This window comes from Mesocricetus auratus, unplaced genomic scaffold (assembly GCF_017639785.1).
Source record: "Mesocricetus auratus isolate SY011 unplaced genomic scaffold, BCM_Maur_2.0 Super-Scaffold_100009, whole genome shotgun sequence".
NCBI classification, from domain to species: Eukaryota; Metazoa; Chordata; class Mammalia; order Rodentia; family Cricetidae; genus Mesocricetus; species Mesocricetus auratus.
This window is the reverse complement of record NW_024429193.1, coordinates 47596717-47623475: the sequence shown is the minus strand read 5'-3', so window position 1 is coordinate 47623475 and position 26759 is coordinate 47596717. Positions and strand designations below refer to the sequence as shown.

Genomic DNA, 26759 nt, shown 5'->3' with positions numbered 1-26759 from the left:
GTATTTATTTATTTGCAGTTATTGTGAATGAGATGGTTTTCCTTCTGAATATGTTTGTTATTGGTCTATAGAAAAGCTACCGGTTTTTACATGTCAGTTTTGTATTTCACTAATCTATTGAAGGTGTCACCACACCTAAGAGTTTTCTGGTAGAATCTTTAGGGTCTTTTAAATATAGGGTCATGATAGTGGGTTAAAGGAAATCCACAAACACCCAGGTAAAGAATTAACAGATATTTATTTGGAAACACACAATGATGGTAAATTACAGCCGTGGTCTTCTGATCTTGGAGATGAAGCCCCCTCCCTTCAGGATGCTCAACCCAAGAGAGAGAGCAAAGGAGCACTGAAGTCAAGCCCTAAGGTGTGGCCAATGCTCCTAGTCTATTGATGGAACAAGATACCACTACAGGATCATATGATCGGAAACTCTGATTTCTTTCTTTTGTCTTATTGCTCTTGCTAAAACTTCAGACACTGTATTAAACAAGAGTGGAAATACTAGACACCTTGGTCTGTTCCTGATTTTAGAGGCAGTTCTTTCATTTTATGCCATTCTTTATAAAGTTGGCTATATGTTTGTCACATGTAGCTTTTATTATGTTGAGATACGATCCTTCTGCCACTAGCATTTTTTAGGGCTTTTATCATAGAGAGATGTAAAATTTTGTCAAAAGTTTCTCTTGTATCTGTTGGGAAGATGTGATTTCTGTCCTTGGTTCTAGTTCTACCATGTGATAGATTACTTTATTGGCTTGTTATGTTGAACAGTTTTTAAAGTTACTTTATGTGTTTGGGTGATTTGCTGGTGTGTGTGTGTGCTCATGCACGTGCACATGTACCATGTCTATGCAGTGCCCATGGATGGAGGCAAGAACAGGGCATCAGATCCTCTGGAACGGCAGTTACATACAATTGGGAGCTGCCATGTAGATGCTGGATTGAACCCAGAGCCTCTGGAAGAACAGCTAGTACTTTTAACTCCCAAAGCCATCTTTCCAACCTGCTTCTTTTTTTTTTTCTTTTTTGTTTTTGGTTTTTTTGGGACAGGGTTTCTCTGTATCATTTTGAAGGCTGTCCTGGAACTCGTTCTGGCCTCGAACTCACAGAGATCCACCTGCCTCTGCCTCCTGAGTGCTGGGATTAAAGGCGTGCACCACCAATGCCCGGCTCCAGAATACATTTTAAACAAGCAGTGATTAGCATTCTTAGCTGATATGGAGCATTGACATCTTTGCATTGGGGCAAGCAAAAGTTGTATAATTTCACATAAGCTCATTGAAGCTGAATATGGGACTGAAAACATAATAAGTATCTGAAAATTGCATTTTATTTTTGTATGATGCCTGAATGCATCACTGTCACATAAATTATAGAATAAAATTTGAGGAAATACCAACATATTTTTTTCAGTCATGTTAATCCAATACATGCTGCTGTCACGTTAGTAGCTATCTGTACTGAACAATGCAATCAAACTCGGAATGATTTTGCATTGTTCTTAGGGAAATCTTATAGAACAGGCTTTCTGTCAAGAAGCTTGTTAAAACAAAACAAGAAAAAAAGCCCTCAGAGTTTATATTACTGCTTACACATGTAAGATGACAGGGAGCTAGGTTTAGAACTGAAGAGATACCAGGATTTCTCAAAGTAATCAGGCATTAAGAATTTGATTTCTTAGAATCACTGCTAATTTTCTTATCCTGATAAAAATTGGAGAAGACTGACAGCATATTTAGAATCTATTTCAAAAATCACACCCCAATGTTTCAGTCTTAGGATATTAAGAAAAAATTCCCCGAGCTTGTGAGAGGGAAAAATGTGCCATGAATTCATCCATTCATACCTCTCAATATTTCATTGTCCAGTTTTTGTGTTTTTTAGCCTAGTGACTTTGAGTTTGACAGAGGGCTAAAGGCAGTCCGTAGTGGGGATTTCTCTGTAATATTTGGACATGGTTTTCTCCAAATAGTGAATAGACAGAAAGGATCATAACATACATGATTCTACTGCCAGCAACGTATAATTGTGAGTGGTATATTTTTCTTCAGGATGGAATCCAGGGCCTCACGCCTGCTAACTGAATGCTCTGTTAATGAACATTTTAAACCTGCCAATGGGTTTTAAAAATTCAACAAGAATATTAACCTGGAAACAAAATTTCATTCTGTAAAATGGGCAATGTTGTTAGTTGTGTTCATGCCTTGTTCTTGAGCCATCTGTTCAAACTTTCAGCATCGACTCTGACGGGACAATGACAGTGGATTGGAATGAATGGAGGGATTACTTTTTATTTAACCCCGTTTCAGACATCGAGGAAATTATCCGTTTCTGGAAGCACTCTACTGTAAGTTTGCTTTCTGTATCTGTAGCTCTAAGTCTCGGGTATAGTGTTGACGGAGGAAACACAGCTTTCACCTTAAAGTGGACAAGAGATAATTTGTTTTGTAGCTAAAAGAGGGACCCTGGCCAGGGAACATAGACTCAGGTTAGCCTAAATTCACTGTTCTAATATCAAAATGGTTTCATGATGTTTTTACAGTAACACAGCAAAGAAAATCATAAATCAAGACACTTTTCAAATACATTGGTGGAAACATCAGGTAGACGGCTTATAGATGGAATTTCTCTATGGACTTCAGGTGCTGTGTGATCTTAGCCCTTGGATTGGTAGAACCTAGGGGTCTGTTCATACCTTCCAAAGGGTTTACCTAGTAGTCACAAGGATGTTAGGTCAAACACAGAGGTGGGCAGGAAATACACATTAAGGGGGATTAAGGTAGTTGAGACAGGTTGGCTCTAGTCTAGCGACATGGTCACCTTTCCACATCACTGAAGTTCTGTCAGGCTGTCAGTCTTAGCAGTCACCTATTCTCCGTGGACCCCTGATTTACAACAGTTACCACCCAAGAACGCAGTAACACCCTAGGAAAGGTGGCCAAGTCCCAAGAGACTCCCAGTAGACATTTAACTTCTAGAATTCTGTTTGTTCTACTAGGCATAGATTTATAGAGCATCTTTAAAGCCTTCAAGGTGACATAAGCATGGCTTTTCACAAAAGTTGAGAGAAGTCCCATCTTGATGAACAGGCTGCCCGGGTTTCATTGACATTTAATGCTTCTGCCACAGGGAAGTCTCAAAGTCAGAAGACATGTATTACCAAATCATCTCTGCACTTCCTGATTTCTAAAGATGACACGGCCCCGGGTCCCTCCCAAAACTGCTTATTCAGTCAGGCTGCCTAGATTTATCGCTGTCATAAGGGACTGCCTTACTCATTGAATGCTAGAGAACAATTTTGACTCATGTGCTTGGCATTTCATGCCAGTGCATGCTTCACAAAATTTCATTGCGATCGCTTCATTAACATTCTGCTAAAATATATGTGTGCAAATTAGTTCTGTTGTGCAGTCTGTTCCTTGAAGCCCTTGGGGACCCTCTGCATGGTCTCCCGCCCCTCGGCCCACGGTCTTGTCTTTTGTACTTGGAGAGAAGTATCTTGGACTCCCACGCCATACACCTAGGGCTCACGTTGTCACTAGTAACAATGCCTAAGCTTACACAGAGCATTATAAAATCAATTATGGGTATAAATTTTACACTACATGAACTTTGTATTATGTCTTTGGGGATAGTTGATAACATTTGATGGTATAATCGTAAATCAGTTTTCTTGGTGATAAAGAAGAGGGCATTACTACCAAAGTGTGGCTCATTCATTACCTTTCATTCCTGCCCATAAAGTTTTATGTTAAGGTCATTTTTTTGCATTTGGTGCTGGGACCTGGAGCATGCTAAGAAAGTGCTCCATGACCTACTCATTTCCACCACAGCTTTTAGACAAGTAAATTGCTAAAGTATCATAATAATAAAACTGCTCTCAAGCTATGTAGATGAGTATAGGGCTGTTTATGTGCAAGGATTAGTTTTAAATTTACATATTTAAATTTATATATATTTCATGGCACAGAGTGTCATGAGACCAGACAAATAGAGTGTCTGAAGTATTGACTAAGTCGTTTTTCAAAACTGTCACCAACTGTGTGGTTTTATAGAATTGTGAAAAGTGACTGACAAGGATTAACTAAATGTGGTAAATATTCAGTCCAATGAAAGTCATCTGATCTGAAGAAAAGGCAAAGGTGTGACTTTGTAACTGAGTTTCCAGTTCAGTGTGGCTAGATGCTCATTAATGTGTGCTCAGATTGGTTCATTGTCAGAACCAAAAGGAGAACCTTGATCCTAAGGTAACCTCTCCGAAAAGAAAGTTCTGGGCTTGTCTGTTTTGGACTGAAGAACTGTGGGATCTCTTTCCATTTTACCAGGGCATTGACATAGGGGATAGCTTAACTATTCCGGATGAATTCACAGAAGATGAGAAAAAATCAGGACAGTGGTGGCGGCAGCTGCTGGCAGGAGGCGTGGCTGGCGCAGTCTCTAGAACAAGCACAGCACCTTTGGATCGCCTCAAGGTCATGATGCAGGTGAGTCCTGTAGTGTACCAGCCTGTATGTCCAGCCATGGTCCTTCGTATCCTAGAAAATTATGTTCTGCTACTATTAACCCTCAGATTAGGCACGTGTCTAAGTGTCTGGTACTGTTGCATTAAACTGTAAATTGTTGGTAGTTGTGTGTAATGAAATCTTAGTCATTGGTATGCTGTGACTTGAAATGTTTAATTAAATAACAATAAAGCAAACCTCATTGGTATTCCAGGGTTCCCATTAAATTACGCATATTTTCTTTGATTTTATGACTTGAGAAAGCAGAGGATTTCTCAAGTCTAGAATCTTGGTGATGAGAATATAATTTCAGAAGTGATTCTTGAGGTAATGTTAGCAGAAAAGACCTGGGTTGTTAGACAGACCTGGCTACTCTCTGGCGTTGGGCTAGTCACCTGGAGAGAAGAGAAGGAAGAAATATCCATTTGTGCTCACCAGTTCATATTCACAGGAGCTCAGTAAAGTGGGTGGTTTGCCTTCATTTTGTGTATGTGGAAACTGAGGCTGTAAGAGTTAGAATTTCCTTTGTGAAGACGAATAGATGAGCCACGACATAGCTGCACCTCCAGACTCTTGGTTCTTTGACTTCTGAGACACTGTTTCCTCCATTCCATAACGGGACTCAGAGTATCTAACAAAGACGGCTCTAAACTTTAACCCATATAAGCACTGGCATACTGGAATAATTTAGAAGAACATAGCAGTTGCTTTAAAAGGTTTTTATTTTATTTTATATGTATGGGTGTGTTGCCCAGATGTATACATGTGTGTTGTGCCCACAGATCTGTGCTGTGTCTACAGATCCCAAATGGCAGTGCCAGATTCCCTGGAGCTGGAGTTGCACATGGTTATAAGCTGGAGTTATACTTGCTTGTAAGATGGAGTTACACATGTTGTAAACTGGAGTTACACATGTTGTAAGCTGGAGTTACACATGCTTGTAAGCTGGAGTTACACATGATTGTAAGCTGGAGTTACACATGCTTGTAAGCTGCTGTGTATGGACCGGGAATCAAACCTGCGCCCCCTGTCAGAGCAGCCTGTGCTCTTTCTGCACTTGCTTAAAAATGTTTTTAAGGTTGTGCTTGTTATTGTTGGACATCCATGTAGTCAACACTTTTATTTTTAAGTTGTTTGAACAAAAAGGATAGATGCTTTTGTTTCTTTTGTGCAGTAGTAAACTGACTTTGAGAAAGCTTGAGTAGGCACACATCTTCCCCTTTGTCATATGTTACTATGAAGTGGGTTTGTTCAGATTGTAGTTTCTACACATTTGAAGGGCTTTTCAATGTCTTCTTTAATTTTATTTTTCACTAGATGTCTCAGAAAGTACAGACTCATGGTCGTGGTTTATCACAGGGAAGAAATAAGGGTTCAGATTATTCAAGGAAAGGAAGTGCAGAGGGCTGAGTCCAGGAATGTTCCAAATGTAGATCTGTTCTGCCTGTGCAGCCCTAATGCCTTTCTTTCCTGGTGTGAATATGTGGTGTGATGAGCGGAGCATTACAGCCCATCAGAGACGCCCTCTGGAGGTTTTAGCATCCGGTATCCAGTGTTTGTATTCAGCTCAGACCTACTTTAGAAATGGCTTCCACAATATGCAGAAGTATCCCATGACACATTGCTTTTATTTTTAGGTTCATGGTTCCAAATCAATGAATATATTTGGAGGCTTTCGGCAGATGGTAAAGGAAGGAGGAATCCGTTCTCTTTGGAGAGGAAATGGCACAAATGTCATTAAAATCGCTCCCGAGACAGCTGTTAAGTTCTGGGCTTATGAACAGGTAATTGCTATTATCTGTGAAAGTGGTAACAAAAGAAGTTAGCTAACTGATTCAGTAAAGATCAGCAGGCAATGCTTTGGGTATTGGTTCCTAAAATTCCACCAGGAAATTCTTTATGGGAGACTAGAACTCAGTAAACTCAATGATTCCACACAGCTGAATTCTGGGATTTTGGATTATATACCTTTTATTGAGGGAGGCTTTCCCCCCACCTCTTTTCTAAGTAACCTCTCAAAGCCTGATTTTAGCTGACTTGTCTTGAATTCTAGTGGGCACAGGACACTTAATCTAAGTTTTACAAAAGTACCTACCCCTGGAAAGAAAACTGTTCAGATGAATGGAATTGCATTTAGCTTGAAAATTCCATGAAGGCAGGGGTCCAGCAGCCAGGTAGAGCCCAGCACAGGTGAAGTGCCCAGTGTTTCTTGAGTGAATGTATGAGATAGTAAATGAAGGCGTTTGCCTCCCTCTCTGTTGACTAGATTGAAACACAGTAGTGGGTTTAGAGGTTGGGCTTCTACAGAGTCATTGGAGTTGCTATGCAATTTTTTTCCTTCTGTCTTCTTTACCATTATTGTTCAACATGGCCTATATGAGCCTTAAAGTTAACTCCACATCCTAGTTTCTTATTTGAGTAAGTTTAATGCTATTCTGGAGAGATTGTCCTTGAGAAGTACCATCCTTTTGAAATGACCACGACTAGTGGTGTTCATTCCTTGACTTAAGAAATAAAGAAGAGCAGCTGGCCTAGGGTCTTTAAGTGGAGCCTATTCTGGGGAAAACGATTTTCCTGATTTGAATGCCTGACCACTTTTGTGATAGGAAAATATTAAAAAATAATGCTGCTATTTTAATATAAGGAAGCTCATTATATCTGAAAGTCCACACACAGCACACTTGATAACATTTGTCAGATTCTTAATCTAGCTGTTCCAACAGTCTTCCTTCCTTCCTTCCTTCCTTCCTTCCTTCCTTCCTTCCTTCCTTCCTTCCTTCCTTCCTTCTTTCTTTTCCTCCTTCCTTCCTCTCCCCTTCATCTTTTTAATGATGCTGGAATTTGCACTTAGTGTTACTATATGTGCCAGGCTGATCACTGAGCTATATTGCCAGCTGTGTGATGGACTAATTTGAAACCTCTTCTGATAAGGATGCTAGTTCTATCCTGAGACCTCAGAACCTTTTCTAACCACAATTGTCCCCACAGACCCTATCTCCTAATGCTGTCACAATGGGGGTTAGGGTTTAATATAAGAATTTGGGAGTGGGGCACAGTTACTCTAAAGCCAAGATTAATGTGCATCTTAAAACTTACTTTTTACAGTACAAGAAGTTGCTCACAGAGGAAGGACAAAAATTAGGAACCTTTGAGAGGTTCGTTTCTGGTTCCATGGCTGGAGCAACCGCACAGACTTTTATCTATCCCATGGAGGCAAGTACCATTGTGGCCTGACTGCTTGATGGCATTTGAACTGGCTAGCATGTGTATTAGGTTAACCCAAACTTAACAATTTAAAACAAGGCTTTAGCATCTCACAGTTCTGGCAATTAGGAATCTGAGGCAGCACAGCTGGGTTTGCCTGGCTCCAAGTGTTTTATCACCTTTTATCAAGGTGTCATCCAGGACTGCAGTCATCTAGAGACTAACCTGGGGTGGATCTGTTCTCAGGCTCACTCAGGAGGCTGCCGCCAGGTCTCTTTGGCTGTTGGCTGGAAGCCTCTGTCTCTTAAGCAAGCCTTTATAGATGGTCTGTGTATATTCACAGCATGGTAACCTGGCTTCCTTTACAGTTTGTGTGATGTGAGTGAGAAGAGAGATTGTGTGGGATTAAACTGCTGTCTGTTGTCACGTTCACTGTACAGACTGACCTTGGTACTGTGTGTGAGGGGACCCTGCAAAGCAGAGCGTCCCTGGGGACGGGACCCCTAGGGGCCATCTCAGAGGCTGGCTGCCACGGTGTTGATAAGGGTTATAGCTCTCATTCCTCTCCAGTGAGTTTTTATACCATACACCCAGTAGTGGAAGCTGAGGCTTTGGTTGTAGGGTGGTAATAACGACTGGACATCCTTCCAGAGGAGCATGGGCTGGCTAGCTCAGCCTCAGCTACCAATTGTTACACCTGAAAAAAGGCAGGAAGAAAGCAAAGGAAAAGCAAAGAATGCATATCAGAGACCTCGTATTTCAGGCTAGCAAAGACTGAAATATTTACTGTTTGTCCTTTGCAAAAAGTGTTTGCCAACTCCTGCTTTACAGCAAAACTAATATTGTATGTGTGGATAATTTTATGGATACAACTAGGGTTTTTAATTAGCTTATAAGACTTAAGCAAAATATACCTTTAACTGGAATCTCTTTGTGATACTCATGCCAATAGATTTGTGCACCTGTGTGTGCATGAGCAGGCATGTTTCTGACGGCGTACATGTGTGTACATGTGCCTATGGAGGCCAGAGGTCAACCCCAGGTGTCTTTTATCAGGAGGCACTGTGTACCTTGTATTTTGAGACTGGGTCTGTCACTGGCCTTAGTTCACTGCTATAGGCTAGGCTGACAGGTCAGCAAGTACCAGAGAGCTGTCTGTCTAACCTCCCCAGGGGTCACAGGCATCCACTCCCATGGTTGGCTTCTTAAGTGGGTTTTGTGGGTGTCAAACTCATGTCCATATGTTTTTGCCATAAGTGCTTTGTAGGTTGAACTACCTCTGAGACTGCAGAGATTTTTTTATATTACCCCCAACACACCTCATTTCAACTAATACCATCACCTTCCTGCCCCTTCATCTCCCCAGCCTGTGCTCCAAGCTGAAGACTATGGAATTGTCCCCTATGCCCCTATGCCAACACTTTATTCACCTTTCTGGCCAATTAATTTTATTTTGGCATCAAAAAGATTATCTGGTCTGCAGGGTTTTTTTTTCTCAAAACCCTCCTTCAGACTTTCAGACTGTCTTTGAAATAACTGGCCCTTCCTGGCTCTGAATTTAGCTTCTCAATGGAAGTAATGCATGAGAGTGAATCTATCAATGGACTGAACATTCTCTTTAGAAATAGAATTTGCTAGTGCTTCATAAAATCAATATTTTTGAATCGTTCGATGTTAAATGTGAATGATATTGTGTTGCATTCTTTGGTTATCTAGGTTCTGAAAACCCGGCTAGCTGTAGCCAAAACTGGACAATATTCTGGAATATACGGTTGTGCCAAGAAGATTTTGAAGCAGGAAGGCTTTGGGGCTTTTTACAAAGGCTATGTTCCCAACTTACTAGGCATCATTCCTTATGCAGGCATCGATCTCGCCGTGTATGAGGTGAGTGAGGGTACAGCATGCCCCAGTCTGCAGTGTAGGTAGTCTGCATGCTGGATAACTGGTTGCCTGTGGGAGAGAACTGTTCATGACTGCACTGCCCGTAGGTGTGTTCTTTGATCTTTCCAGCACCCTGATTGTGAGATCACAAATGTACTGAGCCTTTTTTTTTTGCATTATACTTCCTTGCATATTTACTTTCATTAATGAAGAATATGCTGCTGTTCTATGTGTCTTAGCATCAGTGACTCAAAGCATGACCCACATATTTGGGGTGATGTTGGAGTAAAGAAACCAACTATGATGTCTGTTGAACCGAACTAAGAGTGACACTGACAGCCATGTGCATAATGGACACTTACAGTTATGTGCAAGCTCTGTAACAATGATGAGTGATTGCTGCTGGTTCTTTTTTTTTGTTTGTTTGTTTTTGGTTTTTATGAGACAGGGTTTCTCTGTATTGTTTAGGAGGCTGTCGGTCCAGCCCGTCCTCGTACTCACAGAGATCCGCTTGCCTCTGCCTCCCGAGTGCTGGGATTAAAGGCATGCGCCACCAACGCCCAGCCCTGCTGCTGGTTCTTGAACTCTTCACATAAAATAGAAACATAGGGAGCACTCCTAAACTCCTCCTACAAATCATCTTGACATTGCAACGACCTATCTCAAGTCAATCAGAATTGTGTATAAAGACCACTCCTTCACCCCTGGCCATCCCTGCTCTGTTTTGATAACAAACGTCATCAAAAGTCATCTTTTCATAGTGTGTCCCCCAACATGGTTTTACAATGAATTGTCATCTTTTATTTTTGAATTCCATACCAGATTTCAAGTTATTTACAACACCATAGGCTATAATTTTCTCTTTAGTCACTATTACCATGGACTTTTCATGTTTTGGGTTGCTGCTTAGCTTATTGCTCTCTTGTTTCAGATTGAAGGATTCCTTTTGTCATCTCTTTCAGGTCTAATGGTGGAACATTCTCTCAGTTTTATTTATTGGTGGAGCTCTTACTTTCTCCTTTATATTCAAAAGGCAGTTTTGTCAATATACTGTTCTTGGTTAACAGGGTCCTTTTGTTGTCTTAGTACTTGGAATATAACATCCTACTTCCTCTCAGACCTCAAGTTTTCCATTGAGAACTACAATTCCAAAAAACAAACAAAAGCAAAAAATAAATAAAAAATTAAGCTAGAGTCTTAGTTACTTTTTTTGTTTGTTTTAGTTAGGTTAGAAACAATCTTGTTTCACATGTCAATCCCAGCTCCCTCTCTCTCCCCTCCTTCCCTGCTCTCCCCACCAGGTACCTCTTGTCCCCCACCCAATCTCCACTCTGATTCCCAAGGAGGGTGAGGTCCTTCATGGTGGATCTCCAGTAACTGTCATTTCATCCAGGGCAGGGCCTAGGCCCTCCCCCAAGAGTCCCAGCTGAGAGAGCCTCCCATATTGTGGGATGGGCACTCAAAGTCTATTTGTAAGTCAGGGATAAATGCTACCCAAGGCCCCATAGAGTACCTAGGCCTCCTCACTCACACCCACATTCAGGGGGTCTAGGTCAGTTCCATGCTTTCCACACAGCCATCAATCTGGAGTCCAAGAGCTCCCCCTTGTTCAGGTCAACTGTTTCTGTGGGTTAAACCAGCCCACGCTTAACTCCTTTGCCCATCAGTTCTCTCTTTCTGACACTGGATTCTAGGAGTTCAGTTCAGTGTTTAACAGTGGGTGTCTGCCTCTGCTTTCATCAGTCTCTGGATGAAGGTTCTGTTTCCTAGACTCTCTGGCAGTGGGATTGTGTGCTGGCACTCCCCTGATTCATGTCTAAAATCCATAAATGAGTGAGTACATACTATGTTTCTCTTTTTGTGACTGGATTACCTCACTCAGTATGGTTTCTTATAGTGCCATCCATTTGCCTGCAAATTTCAAGATTCCTTTGGTTTTTTTTTTCCTCTGAATAGTACTCCATTGTGTAAATGTACCACATTTTCTCTATCTACTCTTCAGTTAAGGGGCATCTAGGCTCACTCCTACACTTCCAGGTTCTGGCTATTACAAGTAATGCTGCTGTGAACATAGTGGAGCAGACATCCTTGTTGTATGAATGTGCATCTTTTTGGTATATGCCTAAGAGTGGAATTGCTGAGTCTTGTGGTATATTGATTCCCATTTTCCTGAGGAATCTCCATACTGATTTCCAAAGTGGCTGCTTAGTTGCTTTTTTATTGTTCTGATAAGATGTCATGACCTAGGCAACCTATAAAAGAAAAATTTTGGGGGGGCTTACATTTTAGAGGATGAGTTCATTTCCACATGGTCAAGATAATGGCAGCAGGTAGGCATGCTTGGTGCTAAGCAGTAACTGAGAGTTTACACCCTTATCCACAAGTAAGAGTCAGAGAGACATAATGGGAATGGGTCTAAACCTCAAAGTCCCTCCCCCGCCCAGTGACACATCTTCTCCCAGACAATTCCACCAACTGGGACCGAGTATTCAAACTTATAAGCCTATGGTGGTAATGTCTTGGTAATGATTTCTATTGCTGTGAAGACACCATAACCACAGCAACTCTTATAAAGGAAAACATCTTTGAGGCTGGCTTACACTTTCAGAGGTTTAGTCCATTATCATCATGGTGAGAAGCATGGTGGCATGCAGGCAGACATGGTCTTGGAGAAAAACCTAGGAGTTCTGCGTTTGATCCACAGGCAGTAGGAGACAAATTTGAACTTCTGAAATCTCAAAGTCCACCCCTGAAGTGACACACTTCCTCCAGCGAGACCACAGCTACTCCAAGGCCACACCTCCCAACAGTGCTATTATCTATAGGCCAAGAATTCCAACACATGAGTTTATGGGGGCCATATGAATTCAAACCACCACAGGGGCATTCTCTTTCGAACCAGCACAATTAGGTACATGGGTTTTTTTTATTTATGTATTAGCATATTTATTTTATGCTTGAAATATTTTGCTTTTAAAGAGTTGACTACACAAAACAGCCCTGAAGATGTTTATGTTGCATGAACGATGGCTGAGTATCTCCTTTGTTGATTGTTTTCTTTGTTTCCGGGGCAGCTTTTGAAGTCTTATTGGCTGGATAACTTTGCAAAGGACTCTGTCAACCCTGGAGTGGTGGTACTGCTGGGCTGTGGGGCTCTGTCCAGCACCTGTGGGCAGCTGGCCAGTTACCCCCTGGCTTTGGTGAGGACACGCATGCAGGCACAAGGTGGGTCTGGGTTCCAGGATGGCTGTGGTGACACTTGATGTCACTCACATGGATCTGTGTGTGTGTGTGTGTGTGTGTGTGTGTGTGTGTGTGTGTTATTGCTTCCCCTTTATAGAAATAATTCATGTCTTAGGAGCATAAGGTTGACATCTAGCAGATTTGAGCTTAGGTCTTTGCCCCATGTCTCCCCCTAACCCCCATTTTGTCTTCCATGAATAGGGACGAAAGACAGGGAATATGTGTAAAGAATTTAGCATTTGCTAAACTCTCAAAGTATGTAGTGGCTGGATTGTTTATTGGTCCTGTTCAGACCCTAATCTTGGCACCGAACCCTTTGCTCCTAGGGCGCACTACCCTGACTTTCCTGTCACCCAGTGACTACTGTCATCTTGCTGTTTCCTGACATTTATTGGCGCCTACTCTTTGAAAACATGGAATACTCTTTGTCTTTCCTTTCTGTTTGTCTTTTTCATTGGTCTCCTTCATCTACGGTGCTTTCTCTTATGAATGAGAACTGGCATCTGTGGTTCCACTCGCAACCTCTCCTTCAACCAGGCAGTCAGTCACTTGTCAACACACTTCTGAGCCATCACTGGGACCAGACACACTGTCTGTCGGATGGGTGCTAGAGTTAGAGAATGCAGCAAGTAGGGTGTGAATCTGCTCACTGTAGAGTGAAAAAATACATGGATCCAACCAGAAGATGGCGCTTTAGAACAACTCATGGCATGAGGTCTAGCCTAACTCCAGATGAAGCCTAGGAATGCAGGGGGAGCTAGCTGGGAACAGGCCTGCAGAGTGGCATATTTGGGGAGCCGAGAGGTATCATGGCTGCAGAGAGGAATGCAAAATATCAAACTAAATAGCAAACTGAATGTGTATAGTCTCTCATTTAGCCCCTGTGATCACTTTGGGAGCGTGATACTAACATCACTCCCCCACATTTGATAAATGGCTAACAGGCAAAAACAGTTAAGAAATGTCCAGAAGGTTATATGTTTGATAGAGAACGGACTCTGGAGTTGGGAGCTGGAGTTCAGACCCACTCGGGGATTTACTCTGCTGCTCAGTGACATCCCCCACCCCCCTCAGCTCCAGCCTTGGCCTTGTGTATCAACCACAGCTCCTTGGTTTTGTTACGCTAACTAGGGTTTCAGGACAACGTTCACTATCTTTTCAAGTTTTTAATTCCTCAACTATGAAATGTACATATTTATCCCAAAGGGCTAGCATGGAAAATAATTAACCTAGTACCTAGAACAGCAATTCATAAAGTGCGGCTGTCATTGTAACTCACTGGCAGGCACTGAGCCAAGAGGGCTGCCTTCGGAATTACTTTTACCAGTCCATTGTATTCTAGACGCCATTCTGAACCCCCGATTGTCTGTTGTAATAATGAGGCATGCTTGAATATTGGATGAGCCTGGTTCCTGCACTTGTATTTATCTTTTTTGTTGGCTTGTTTTTCTGTTTGCTAGCCATGGTGGACGGGGCCCCACAGCTGAACATGGTTGGCCTTTTCCAGCGAATAGTCTCTAAAGAAGGAGTGTCAGGCCTCTACAGAGGAATCACCCCAAACTTCATGAAGGTGCTCCCCGCTGTTGGCATCAGCTATGTGGTATATGAAAATATGAAGCAGACTCTAGGAGTTGCTCAGAAGTGACACACCCGAGCCTTCTTTTCCACAATAACCAAAGCTGTCAGCACTCTCCAGTGACATCTGGGAAGAGAGACACTCAGAATCACTGCAAGCATTTGGGCTTAGTTTTATATCTTCAGTAATGTTCCAAAATCACAGTTTCAATAAGTGTTGAAGGAGCCACAAAATTGTACTTTATATTTGCTGATAAAGAACCGTGCCTTGCACCCTAAATCTGAAAATGTGCTTGTTTAAGCTGAAATCATTTTGTGTGGTAGAATTATAAATCACTGATCTTTGTTCCGATTGGTTCAGGTTTATGTCAATTTGTTTATACCCAATTAAAAAAAACAAAAAAACAAAACCAAAATGATTAGAAAGCCTTGGAACTTAAATTGTTCTATATATTTTGCATGTTTTTATAGATGTAAAACATCTATACAAACAGGAATATTAGTGGGGGAAAACCACTGTATTTAAAATCAGTCTTTCACAGTTTATATCCTCATCTGTAAGCAGAGTAGGGATGAATTATAGTGACAAGGTTTGCACGTGGAGGAGCAGTGAGACACTGTTCACCTCAGTGGGTCCTCTTCTGTGCTACTTGCATTGCTCTTTGGTCCCAATTTTAGACGTTGATTGTCAGGTTGTTAAACTATCGATACGAGTTATTTGGTAAATCCTATTTATTCTGCCATTGCTTTTAAAAATCATCAGTGAACAGAACTGTTGACTTGTACCATTTCCCAGAGAGTGTCCTGGTTTTGTTCTTTTTTTAATGTTTAATCTCTGAATCAAATTCTCTTAATCAGGAAGGCTCCCAGGACCTTCTTAGAGATCTGAGACTGCTCTTTTCATGACTTGAGTGTTAATTTCAGGTAAATGACACCCTCACTTCACTCTCACGGTTGAAGTCCTTCGAAGCTGTGCTTCTCAGTGGGGTGACACAAAGCACCAGCACCGTTGGCCTGTAGTGCATGTTCACCTTCTGTGTGTGAATGAGAGGCTCAGTCTGGGAACATACACAGCCACCCACATTGTCACTTGCCTCAAGATTTAGGAAGATGGCAAGAAATTTGTAATATCGACAACGCTTAACTTTTTTTTACTAAAGATGATTTTGTAGTAAATTATATTTTATTAGAACTTAGAGAGATTCTTATTTCTTCTATAAGAAGATATTTGATAGTCTTAGCTGGGCAGTGGTGGCACATGCCCTTAGTCCCAGCACTTGGGAGGAAGAGGCAGGTGGATCTCTGAATTCAAGGCCAGCCTGGTCTACATAGTGAGTTCCAGGACAGCCAGTGCTACACAGTGAGACCCTGTCTCAAAAAACCATATATACTCTTAACATTTTAAGATTTAGCTTATATACTCATTTGGTTTCTTGTAATTTGTTATAATTACTTTCGAAAAAAATCTAGTGAAATGGGAATCATTGACTTTAGCCTACCTCTTTTATTTTTTGAACCGAAGAGAAAAGATGAACTTGTGTTTATGAAACTCATTCTAAAATATAGTTTGGTTTGTATTACTGATGCCTGCTCTTGTCTCAGTATTTTTATACTATGTAAGGAAAGGAATGGACTTTCCTTTGTCTTCAGGGTTATGGTACTTTTGAGTAATACATAGAATGACAATTCCTTTTTACTCATAATGATTATGGAAATAAATAATTCTTTTAATGTTTTTTGGAATTTCAAGCTGATGAAAACTATGAAGATATTCATAGTTCATTATGACATTAAAATGTCCTCCCCACATTGAACATGTGTAAAGTATGACTGATTTATGTGTGCACCTTGTATCTTTTGGGGAAAAATGCCTCTTGCTGAAGACAGCTTATTTCTGACAGTGCTACACAGTTACTGCTAATGTGTATTAAAGGTATATGTCTGTTTCTAAAATGACTTGTTTCCTAATTGTCCTGGCTTCCTGTCTGTTGCTGTGACAAAACACTCTGAATAAAAGCAATGTATGGAGGAAAGGGTTATTTCCCCTTGCTGGATACAGTCTGCCATTGAGAGATCAGGACAAGGCAGAAGCAGGAACTATGTGGGCTGTTCCTTCCTACAACTGACAGCAAAGACAACCACTCAGACCCTCCCACAGACACGCCCACAGACACGCCCACAGAGGCACCCACAGACCTGTTGATATGGGCAGTCTCTGAATGGAGACTTCCATCTTCCATGATTCTTAGCAGACAGTTGACAGAATAAGGACACTCATTTGAAAAGAATTTATAAATAATACATTTTTTGTTGTCATACATTTATACCATTGTTCAAACATTCTTTTCACAGCTGGCTCTGTAGAGTCTTTCTCAATCTTTTGCCTTCCCTGAGCAGTTGTGGTATCATGCATTTGGGGCACAAGACATGCTTCATGTGGTACCCAGAATCTACATTTATGAGTGAGGATTATGGCCCAGGGGTTTCCAGTACCAAGAAGACTCCAAGGTTGCAGGATTAGCATGGCACATCTTGGTGGGTGGTGTTTTTACCTTGAAATTGTGTGAAACAAAACACAAGAAAGTTTACGGATAAGTGATTAAGAAATTTTCTAATGCAAATTAAACATAGTATAGAATATGATTCATAAAAATGAAACAGGAACATAGAGACGGACGGGCACAAGCCTTGCTAATGTTGGGTAGAGCATACAGGTGGGGGGCAGTGGCCACAGGAAAAGATGGATATGAAGGAGGCCAGGCTAGTGCACATGGTTGTAGGAAGTGAGATGGTTGGAGGGTAGTCATGGAAGATGTGGAGAGATGGATATGAAGGAGGTCAGGCCAGTGCACATAGTTGTAGGAAGTGAGATGGTTGGAGGGTAGTCATGGAAGATGTGGAGAGGGTTGCAGGAAGGCTTTTAGCTACTCAGTTCTCCTTTCCTGCTTCCTGGTTCCACAATAGCAGCAGCTCCTTGGTGATGTTCCCTAAACAAGATCCAAACGTCTTTACTCTGGGGTTTCCTTATTGGAAACAGTGGGTGGGAGCCTGTTTTGAATGAGCATTTCCATTACAGGTAGACTAGTCCCCCTGACCCCACACTGCTGTCAGCCCATTCCCTGGGTAACCTCTCCATCTCCAGGAAGAACGTAAAATTTTAAAGAGAATTAGTTTAGAGACATTGAAATCTACGTTTCCCCCTGAGGATCACAGAGACTTTCAAAGTTAGAATGCCTGTGGTGCTATACAGTTTCCTCACCTTTGTATCTGCCCTTCACACAAAGTTAGCAGTATTGGAAACAACCGCTTCCTTTGCTTTCTCTAAATTTGCTGTTGTCCTGTTTTGAATTGGCTTCCACAAAGACAACAATACAAAAACAACTGGGTTTATTTTGTCACTCCTGATTTTGTCACTCCTGAGGGCAGGGCTGGAATGGAACTGTTCAGGGATTTTGATGCATTCTGAAGTAACCTTCAAACTCAGCCTGTCACAGACTCTGCATATTCCCTGGACATGTCTTCCAATGAGCTTATCCTAATCTCTTCACATAGGCTCTACAAGACAGGCACAGCCATGGCTCAGGGCTATGTCCCCAGCAGACATGCATTCCCCCAGCCAGTCTGTCATCTTGAAGCAGGTGCTCCCATGAATCTTAGTGTGTGACATTGTCATTCAAGTGACTTAAATCTGTCAGGAAATCCCCACATCACTTAATGACCAGGCAGTGATATGGGAATCTTGGCCTCTTCAGACAATAATCAGTCTCCCCAGCAGTCAATGTCAAGAGACCTTTTATATCTGTCTTCATGTACCTGCTTCTAACCACTGTGCCATGCCTGGGACGGGCTTAGTGGGACGACAAAGGACTGGAACCTGGCAGTCTCCATCTCATCTCCACCCCCTGGGTTCACCTGTTTCTTCTAGGATGCTGAGAGAGCTCTGCTCATTTCTCTAGGACCCCGAAATCTACTCTACAGGCAATGTGGGTGTTCCCAAAGGCAGAAGAGCCTTTCAGTGAAAACGACTTCCCTTTCCACATTTAAGCATCACAGGGAAGGAGATGCTAACTCGTGGCTGGAGATGAGATACAAGGGAAAGTATAGAGAGACTAAATCTCAAACTGCCTCTAGTTTGGGGCTCTCTGCCTCAGGATGAAGCTTCTGGTGTCATATGTGGCATGAAGTTGTGTACCCAGAGGGATGGTTACTTACATTTGCTTAACAACAACAGATTCTTTTATTCACTGAACATCCAAGTATCACTGATACGTGGCAGTGTGGTTTCACAGCAGACAGCTTTCAACAGACAGTCCTCAGGAGAAGCCAAGAGAGGGAAAAGGCACCCCTGCCCACAGTCCATCTATTAGAGGTGCAACTGGAAGGTGAGCCTACAGTTGGGAAGGGGTAGGTCCGGGCTATGCTATTGAATATTTCTGCTGCCTGTACCCCTTTAATAGAAATCAATAGCAAGTATTTAGTATAGCCTGAGAAATGCAACACATGAAATGAAAAAGAAGACAGCATGAATAGTCATATGACCCAGCCTCTGTAGCTCTGACCTCATCAGTTATTTCCAAAAGACAATAGGAACTACTTACTGCACACACATGGCAAGTTAGAAAATGCTACTTGCATGGGAGCTTACAGCATGCTGTGTGACTTTCATCATTGGGACATAGGCTAAGTATACTTCCCACTCATTGTACAGGAAAATAGCACCCAGGATACACAGGTCTCTGTCAAAGGAGAGGGTTGTTAAATGAAAACACTCCACTTTGCACGACACTACTTTACGAGGCAACTTCTTCTATGTGGTAGCAGTGCGCAGTTTCCCTTTGTAAAAAGGAACATTTTGTTTCTTGGCTCTGAATGCCAGCCACCACTTGGTGGAGTACTATTTGTTCTATTAATCTACCCGGCATTAACAGAAACTTTGAACCATGAAACTTTGTTAGATTTGTCTGTAGAAACACTTACTTTTTAAACTTGTTATTTTTAAATAACACACAGTCACTGTACACATTCATGGTGTCCAATGTGGTTTTTCCACACAGTTACTTTTTGAGGCCAGAAAGGAATACAAGTAGCATCAGTGGCCGCTATATTCCACTAGGTGGCAGACCTCTCCCATCGAGCGCTGGGCATGTTGGTATCTGGAAGAGGACTCCCAAGCCTTCCAGCTTTGCTTTCTCCCTTTGCCTTGACCTGGAAAATCACTGGGCTACCTTGGAGGCCAGATTTAGATTTCCTGCTCAAACCACCGGTCCTCTATTTAGAGGAGTGAAATTAGGGTCAGCCTGTTACCATTCCAGGAGAGGAGGCAACAGAGAAGCCTTTCATGTACTCCACTGAAGAGAAGGGCTTGTTCCTGCTTTTAAACACATTTTTCCAAAACCAGAAAATGTATTTTAAAAGTGAAATTATACATGTTTGAGAGAACAAACAAGCCTGCTGATGTAGCAAGCCCTAGGCACATGTTCACAAGCGTGGAAAATATTTCTGTGGGTAAATATTTTTTTCATTTCTCAAAATCATTTGAGAAGTGTCATTGTAACTCGAGCTAATGATCCAAATGTGGAAATAGAAATAAAATAAACAATTAATAAAATACTCCGAAAATTTAGTTTTCTCCTATCCCCGATCCTCTTCCCCCTTTTAAAAACATTTTTCCCCTGTAGGCATTGTCTTCATTGATTTTTGTGGAGTGCTCTTGGTTGATATGTTTTAAAAGAAATAAAAATTGAGGGGTTGGAGTATGTCTCATGGTAAAGTGCCTACTGTGCAAGCATGGAGCCTGAGTTCGGATCTTGAGCATTGCGGTACAGCTTCATGCATCTGCAACCTCAGTGTCAGAGACAGATAGATCCCTGGGGCTTGCTGGGGGTTCAGCTGAATCCTTAATCTCCAGGTTCAGCAAACTAAGGTGTCGAACGATTGAGGGAGATGCCCATTGTTAACTTCTGGCTTCCATAGGCATGTACATACACACCACACACACACACACACACACACACACACACACACACACACACCGTCACCCACATGCTCTTGGTCCTCCCCATCAGAGAAATAATAAAGAAGTTTCTCATGAACAGATGCTTGCTTTGTAGCAAGCTTGAAGGAAGAATTCAGTAGGAAAGTCACACCACTGGAACTGCATCACGGGAGTAGCCTAGAATTCCTTTTGGCTCAAGAAACAAGTAGAAATAGAAATTCTGGTAGCTAGGTGTGGAAGGAGAGGGCTGTAATCCCAGTACTTAAGAATGGGAGACGCTTTTGGCTACAGAGCAAGTTTGAGGGCAGCCCGTGATATGGGGGACCCCATCTCAAAACAAGACAATAGCAATAAATAAAAATAACAAATAGTCAATGAACCCCTTAGCAACCACCACATAGAAGTTTTGATCAGAGGGGGAAACAACATAGAAATTAGGATGTGGAAAGGAAAAGTCAGGCTACGATATGATGGTGTATTTGGCACTCATCTGGTTGATCACCTGTGGGTTTCTTACTCAACTCCCTTCCAAAGACAGGGATGGAGAAAGGGTGCAGATACTTGCCCGTCACTTCCTCCTTCCTCTTAGCCTCCTGGCATTTTTGACTTTTATTTTTAAGGACTGGGGCTTAGACCTACGTCTGTGCCTATCAGGCAAGCACTGTATCACTGAGCTACACACCCAACACCAATCTTTGCTTTTCTTTTTGTTTTTTCTCTTTCTCTTTCTTTGAGACAAGGTTTCACTACGGGGATCAGGCTGGCCTTGAACTCTCCATCCTCCGGCTCAGTCTCTCAAGTGCTAGAATTAAAAATGTCAGCCACTGTGCCAGGTTCAGCTGCCATTCTTTTTTTTTTTTAATTTTATTTTCCAGTTTAAATTTAGATAAGACACAAGGTTGCTTCACAAGTCAGTTCCAGGTCCCTCTCCCATTCCCTCCCCTCCTCCCGTGCCCTCCCCCCAACCCCCCCCCCGTTATCCCCTCATTTCCCCAGGGAGGGTGAGGCCCTCCATGGGGGTGTGCATAGTCTGTCATTTCATATAGGGCAGGGCCCAGACCCTTCCCCAAGAGTTCAGGGTGAGAGTGCACCTCACATTGTAGCTGCCATTCTTTACTTCCCAAATGTCTCTTTCCGCTTGTCAACTAACTATTACAACTTTCAAAGCGACCTCCTCATAAAAGTGCTACAGCCCGAATACCTCTGGAGGAAAATAAATGCTAGGAAAATTCAGGATGAAAGTCAAGGTGAGAAAACCTGCCTTGTTCAGCCGGGCATTGGTGGCGCACGCCTTTAATCTCAGCACTCAGGAGGCAGAGGCAGGCGGATCTCTGTGAGTTTGAGATCAGCCTGGTCTACAAGAGCTAGTTTCAAGACTGCCTCCAAAGCCACAGAGAAACCCTGTCTGGAAAAAACAAAACAAAAAAAACAAAAAGCCCCCAAATAACCCGGCCTTGTTCAATCCTTAACCTGTCAGCGGTGACCATGTTTTCAGTTTCATTTCACAGAAAAAAAACTGCACTGGAAATAGAAATACACAAAAGAATGTGTGCTGAAATTGGGTGATCTGTAGTAGAAAGACAGTTTAAGCAAAAAAAAAAACCAAACAAACAAACAAACAAAAAACAACATCTAAATGTCATAAAAGATTGTAATCAAACTGAGAAGTCAAAGATTAACAAAGATTAAAGTGATGATGCAAAGAGGCTAAGGCACATTTACACAGCATCACATTTTTAATTATTATTTATTTTAATTTTGCGGATATTGTCTTTGTGTATGATACCCAAATCTGCTTAGCATTTAAATGTTGATTAATACTAATTATTTTTACTTAAAAATATTTTTACATCCTTAACACAGTGGCTTGAAAACTTGACCACATGAGAACTACCTGGAGTGACTTTCAAAACAACAACCGCAGCGACAATGTCTAGCTAAGTAGCCTCGGCTGGTGGAAATGCTCAAACACCCCGTCAAATACTCTACCAAGTGCTCAGCCCTTCAGTTCCAGCACCCGTCTCCAAAGTTCCGTGATTATTGGCAAGTAGCACCACACCCAGCTGGAGTCTATACTCATCCTTGAGCTGGAATCACAGCTGCTGGGGCTGGGTCACAGCCTGGTCCTCACTGGCCATGACAGTGTTTAGTCTAGGGTGAGGATCCTGGCAAATTGTTTTCAATCTGACTACTGTGTACACATATTAGTAGCTTGGATCAAACAAATGTAAATGAAGCACGGCCTTTCCAGCGCTTTTCTAGACAGAGCAGATTGGTTAGATAGAGATGAGAAATTGTTGGGTTAAGGATGACTCTAGGCTTTTGGCCCAAGAAAGAGTGATAAAGTATGAATAACAAGGCGGTGAGAGCAGAGAGCTGGAGAATTGGCTTTTGAATATAGGAAACCTTGAGACTTAAATAAGAATACTGAGAGGTTGAAACCAACCTGAGCTACAAAGCTAGCTTTTTTACTTTTCTTCTTCCTCCTCATCCTCATCCTTGTCTTCCTCCTACTACTCCTCATTCTCCTACTCCTCATTCTTCTCCTCATTCTCCTCCTCCTCCTCCTCCTTCTTTTAAATACCACTTCCAGGTGGTTCTTATGCAATCAGTGTTAGGCACTAAAAAAAAAAAAAAAAAAAAAAAAAGAAAGTGAAAATCATTAGACATTCAGGTCAAAAATTTCAGGCCAGCAGTCATGAGCATCTGGATGCTATTTAAAGCCATGATGTCAGATGATAACCTAAGGAGTGAGTAGAGGTAGGGGGTAAGGGTGAAGACTGGTCTCTAGTAGAGTGTGAGAGAGGGGAGGAAGAAGGAGTTAGGTGAAGAGGGGCAGCTAGCAGGTGAGGCATTGCCCCGTCCAGGTGAGGTTAGAGAGCAACCCTTGTCTAGCACCTCGTGGAGGACACCAGGAGAAGATGGGAGGAGTGGGCGAGTAAGATTTTCTGCACAAAAAGAGCATGTGATGGGTTCACCCAGGGTTTCACTGGGTGTGTGATGGGAAAGCCAGAGAGGAAAGGATATTATAACTCTGGGGAGAGAGTATGAAGTGTGGCCCAGTGAATCAGAGTAGAGAGAGGGGAAACTAGTAGACACACATTCAAAAGTGTGTAGGCCCATGAATCGGAGGTCCTAAAGAACATAAGAACAAGGATAGTGGTCACAGTTGGCAGGTAAATTGGAAGGAAAGAGTTGGGTCAGGCGGAGAGTTTGAGATATAAATTTAACAGAAAAATGGTTTGGGATGAAGGCGTTTTAGAGGAGTGGTATTCTTAGGGATGTAACTCAGAGCTCTGTGAATAGTACGTAAGTACTCTACCGTCGAGCTACACCCTTTGCCGCAATCTAGCAGTGTCTGCCTATTGATCCAGGCATCTAACATCTTCATTGAAGGTGAGGAAGTGGATGGGTAATTTGATGTTGACAGCAGGGCAATGCGCAGTTAGATGGCAGAACCTCTGTTGGAGCAAGAGTTTTAAAGGAGGGTACCTGTGGGCTAATGGGCTAAAAGAAGAGTGGGCACATGGGGGAGGGGCGGCCACATACCACCTTCCGCTTTGTGTTGGGAAGATGTGTTGCCACAGAAGACAAATATTAGAATATAGGAGGTACACTGTGCAGACTGTTAAGAGGCAAAGGCTTGATGAAAACAAAACAAAAAGCTGACGAAGGAGAGTTGGAACACGTGAGGGACTACTTAAACCAGGAATGTGAGGTAGCATGGCATCCCATCAGCCCCCTCTCCTTCTAGGTCTGGGCTTCTTAAGGCTGTGTTCCCAGGGTGGTTTTCTGTGGTTCGAAGCAGAACACTGGTGGCCAGCTGGCATCGGGTGAGCAAGAGGCAGCTCCGAATATCCCTCCCAGAAGAACACTTGGGTCAGCTGTTGGTGAGTCCCCCATGCTCCCAGGGGAGCAGAGGGGCCATACGCAGGTCCAAACAGGAGAGCAGGGGGGAATCTCAAGAACAAGTGGAGACATAGTGGGCTGGGCAAGCAGCCGGAACCTCTGAGTATCCTGGAGGCAGAGTGATGACCTATATTTCTTGGTCGACTTTAACTCAATCTCAATGAAGTCTGATGTGGGTGGGCATGGCTCTTTTCAAATGACAGGAATAGGATGAGCGGAAGGCATGGTTTTCAAAGAGGGCTGTGTAGAAATCACTGTACAATGACATGCTCAGAAAAAATGAAAGGAGATTCAACATTGCAGAACACAGAGGTTGTGCCTTTTAAACGAAGAATAACCAATTAAATGGTTATGTAGTATTTCACTAGTCATTGAGTTAACTCTGGTGTATATACTGTTTCCCTAAAGTTAATCTTTATCCGTTATGAAACAATGAATCAAATTTTATGAAAAGAAATCTGGCCTCTTTATTTAAATGCACCGGAGGAGGAATCTGGACAAAACGTCTTTCTGTGGCTTAGTATTTTCAGTTTCAACTTAATAAAGAGGAGCCTGAGGGATGAGAAAAGAGGTCAGGTTTTTTCTTTTCCATTTGAGGTCCATAAATAGGCTAAAAAGTGAGGAGAGGCAAAGAAGACATCAACCCAGAAAATCCTCAGTGTTGCTGTGGACACATTGTAGCAAGTATTCATGGTACCAATAACAATGTTCAGAGGTTCTCAAGGGACCAGAATACACAGAGTTAAGTATCACATTGGTTTGTTCTTAGAGATCATCTTGTGGGAAGGCCGACAGGAAAAAAGACTAATTAAATATAAAGTGATGATAGCTAATATATGTTGATGGGCTCTGGGAACAGGATGCAGGGGGTGTGAAGGAGGCATCATGAGAGAGATGGGCATTCTGCTTTGTCTTTTAAAGAAGAAGAGAATGCCATTGTACACAGAAGCTATGTGAAGGTTTCCAGACAGAGGAGACAGCATATATAAAAACAAGGAGGCATGAAAGTGTATATTCTAGAAAATCACAGTTGTACTGAGATGTTCACTTGGGGCAATGGTAACAGCTTTGATTAAATGATGGACAAAGGGGCTGCATGGATGGCTCAGTGGTTAAGAGCTCATAGTATTCTTGTAGAGGACCTGAGTTCAGTTCCCAACAGCCATGTTCTATAGTGCACAATCTGGTGTAACTTCAGCTCCCGGGGATTTGACCTTCTCTTCTGGCTTCCAAAGGCACTAGTACTCATTCGTACATACTCATCTGCACAATATACATATATGTAATCTAAAATAAAATAAAATTGAAACAACAAATTTTGATCAGTTACATGCCATGCTCACAGGAATATTTTCCAAAAGAATTGCAGGTGGAGTTTAGTCAGAGGGAACCACATGGCCCGTCACTTCTTCCCTAGAGAGAGGGGGATGGTTGGAGGTAGGGCAGAGAGAAAGCAACTTCCATATTTCCCTCTCTTGTATCGGTGTCCTCAGTGTGCCAAGCGCATTCCTTGGTGCATTATTTCTGTCTGACAAATAGGTATTGAATGAGTAAGTGAAAGAAGAGAATGCATGACTTCTGCATTGGAGCATGGCTGCAGGGTGTGGCGGGCTGAGATGCTGTGCCTTCCTTTTGCTCCTCATTAGATCAGCCGACACACCCCTCATGACTTTAATGCTGTGGCTCATAGATGCGACGTGCCAGCTATGGGGACTGAGTAGGAAAGACACACCAAATGGGCTGGCATCTCAGTGCCGAGGAATAAGAGTTAGCAAATATGTCTGCAAAAGGACATGTTTCTCTGGTTTTTTCAGGACTGAGATCTCAAGTGACTTCCAACAAAAGAGTGGCAGCCACAGGTTCCAGATGGCAGTGGGCTGAGGAATAAAAGGAAGGAAGGAAGGAAGGAGGGAAGGAAGAGTGGATGATGAGGGGAAACGTTTTGAAATTTTTTGCTATGAAGGGAAGAGGGAGAGGAGGAAGCTTGAGAGGGAGGTATGATCAAAGAATGGTGGCAGATTTATAAACTTGAGAAAAAAACAAATAGAGGGGAGGAGGCAAAGCCAGATAGAGGAACACAGGGAGGCTTGAATATAGATACCTAAAATTTAGAGATAAATTCTTTCTTTTTTTTTAAGAGCCAACCAACAATGAAAGTCTTCGGAGGAGGACACACGGATGGATTGAAGAATCTGGGTCCCTGTGGTCCTTGCACTGCTACTGATAACACTCAGATAAGTGAGGTTCCTCGAAATGATTTCATTCAGCTATGAAACTCTTTGATTTGAAGTGTTGTAAGTTTGGCGATGAACATGCAGAAATGAAACTCTTCCCAAGGCACATTTTGTCTTGAATATAGCTTGGCTTTCAGACCCTTTTCTCAAATTCATATTATCTCTAAGAATGAAAGAGATTAGTATTTGAGAAAGAATGTTAGTGATGTAAGAAGA

The 26759-nt window shown here is 42.3% G+C and overlaps 1 protein-coding gene across 2 annotated transcripts in view; it reads left to right on the top strand.

Annotated features, from left to right (window-relative positions):
• The window catches only part of Slc25a24 (solute carrier family 25 member 24), a 34600-nt gene extending 18242 nt beyond the window's left edge, over positions 1–16358 (top strand). For both annotated transcript variants that reach the window (XM_040752020.1, XM_040752021.1), the window contains exons 4-10: positions 2236–2347; positions 4326–4484; positions 6140–6286; positions 7608–7715; positions 9423–9590; positions 12662–12812; positions 14291–16358. In XM_040752020.1, coding sequence (XP_040607954.1) covers positions 2236–2347; positions 4326–4484; positions 6140–6286; positions 7608–7715; positions 9423–9590; positions 12662–12812; positions 14291–14475 — 1030 coding nt within the window. In that variant the 3' untranslated portion in view covers positions 14476–16358. The remainder of the gene's footprint in view (positions 1–2235; positions 2348–4325; positions 4485–6139; positions 6287–7607; positions 7716–9422; positions 9591–12661; positions 12813–14290) is intronic.
• The last annotated feature ends 10401 nt before the right edge of the window (positions 16359–26759 follow it).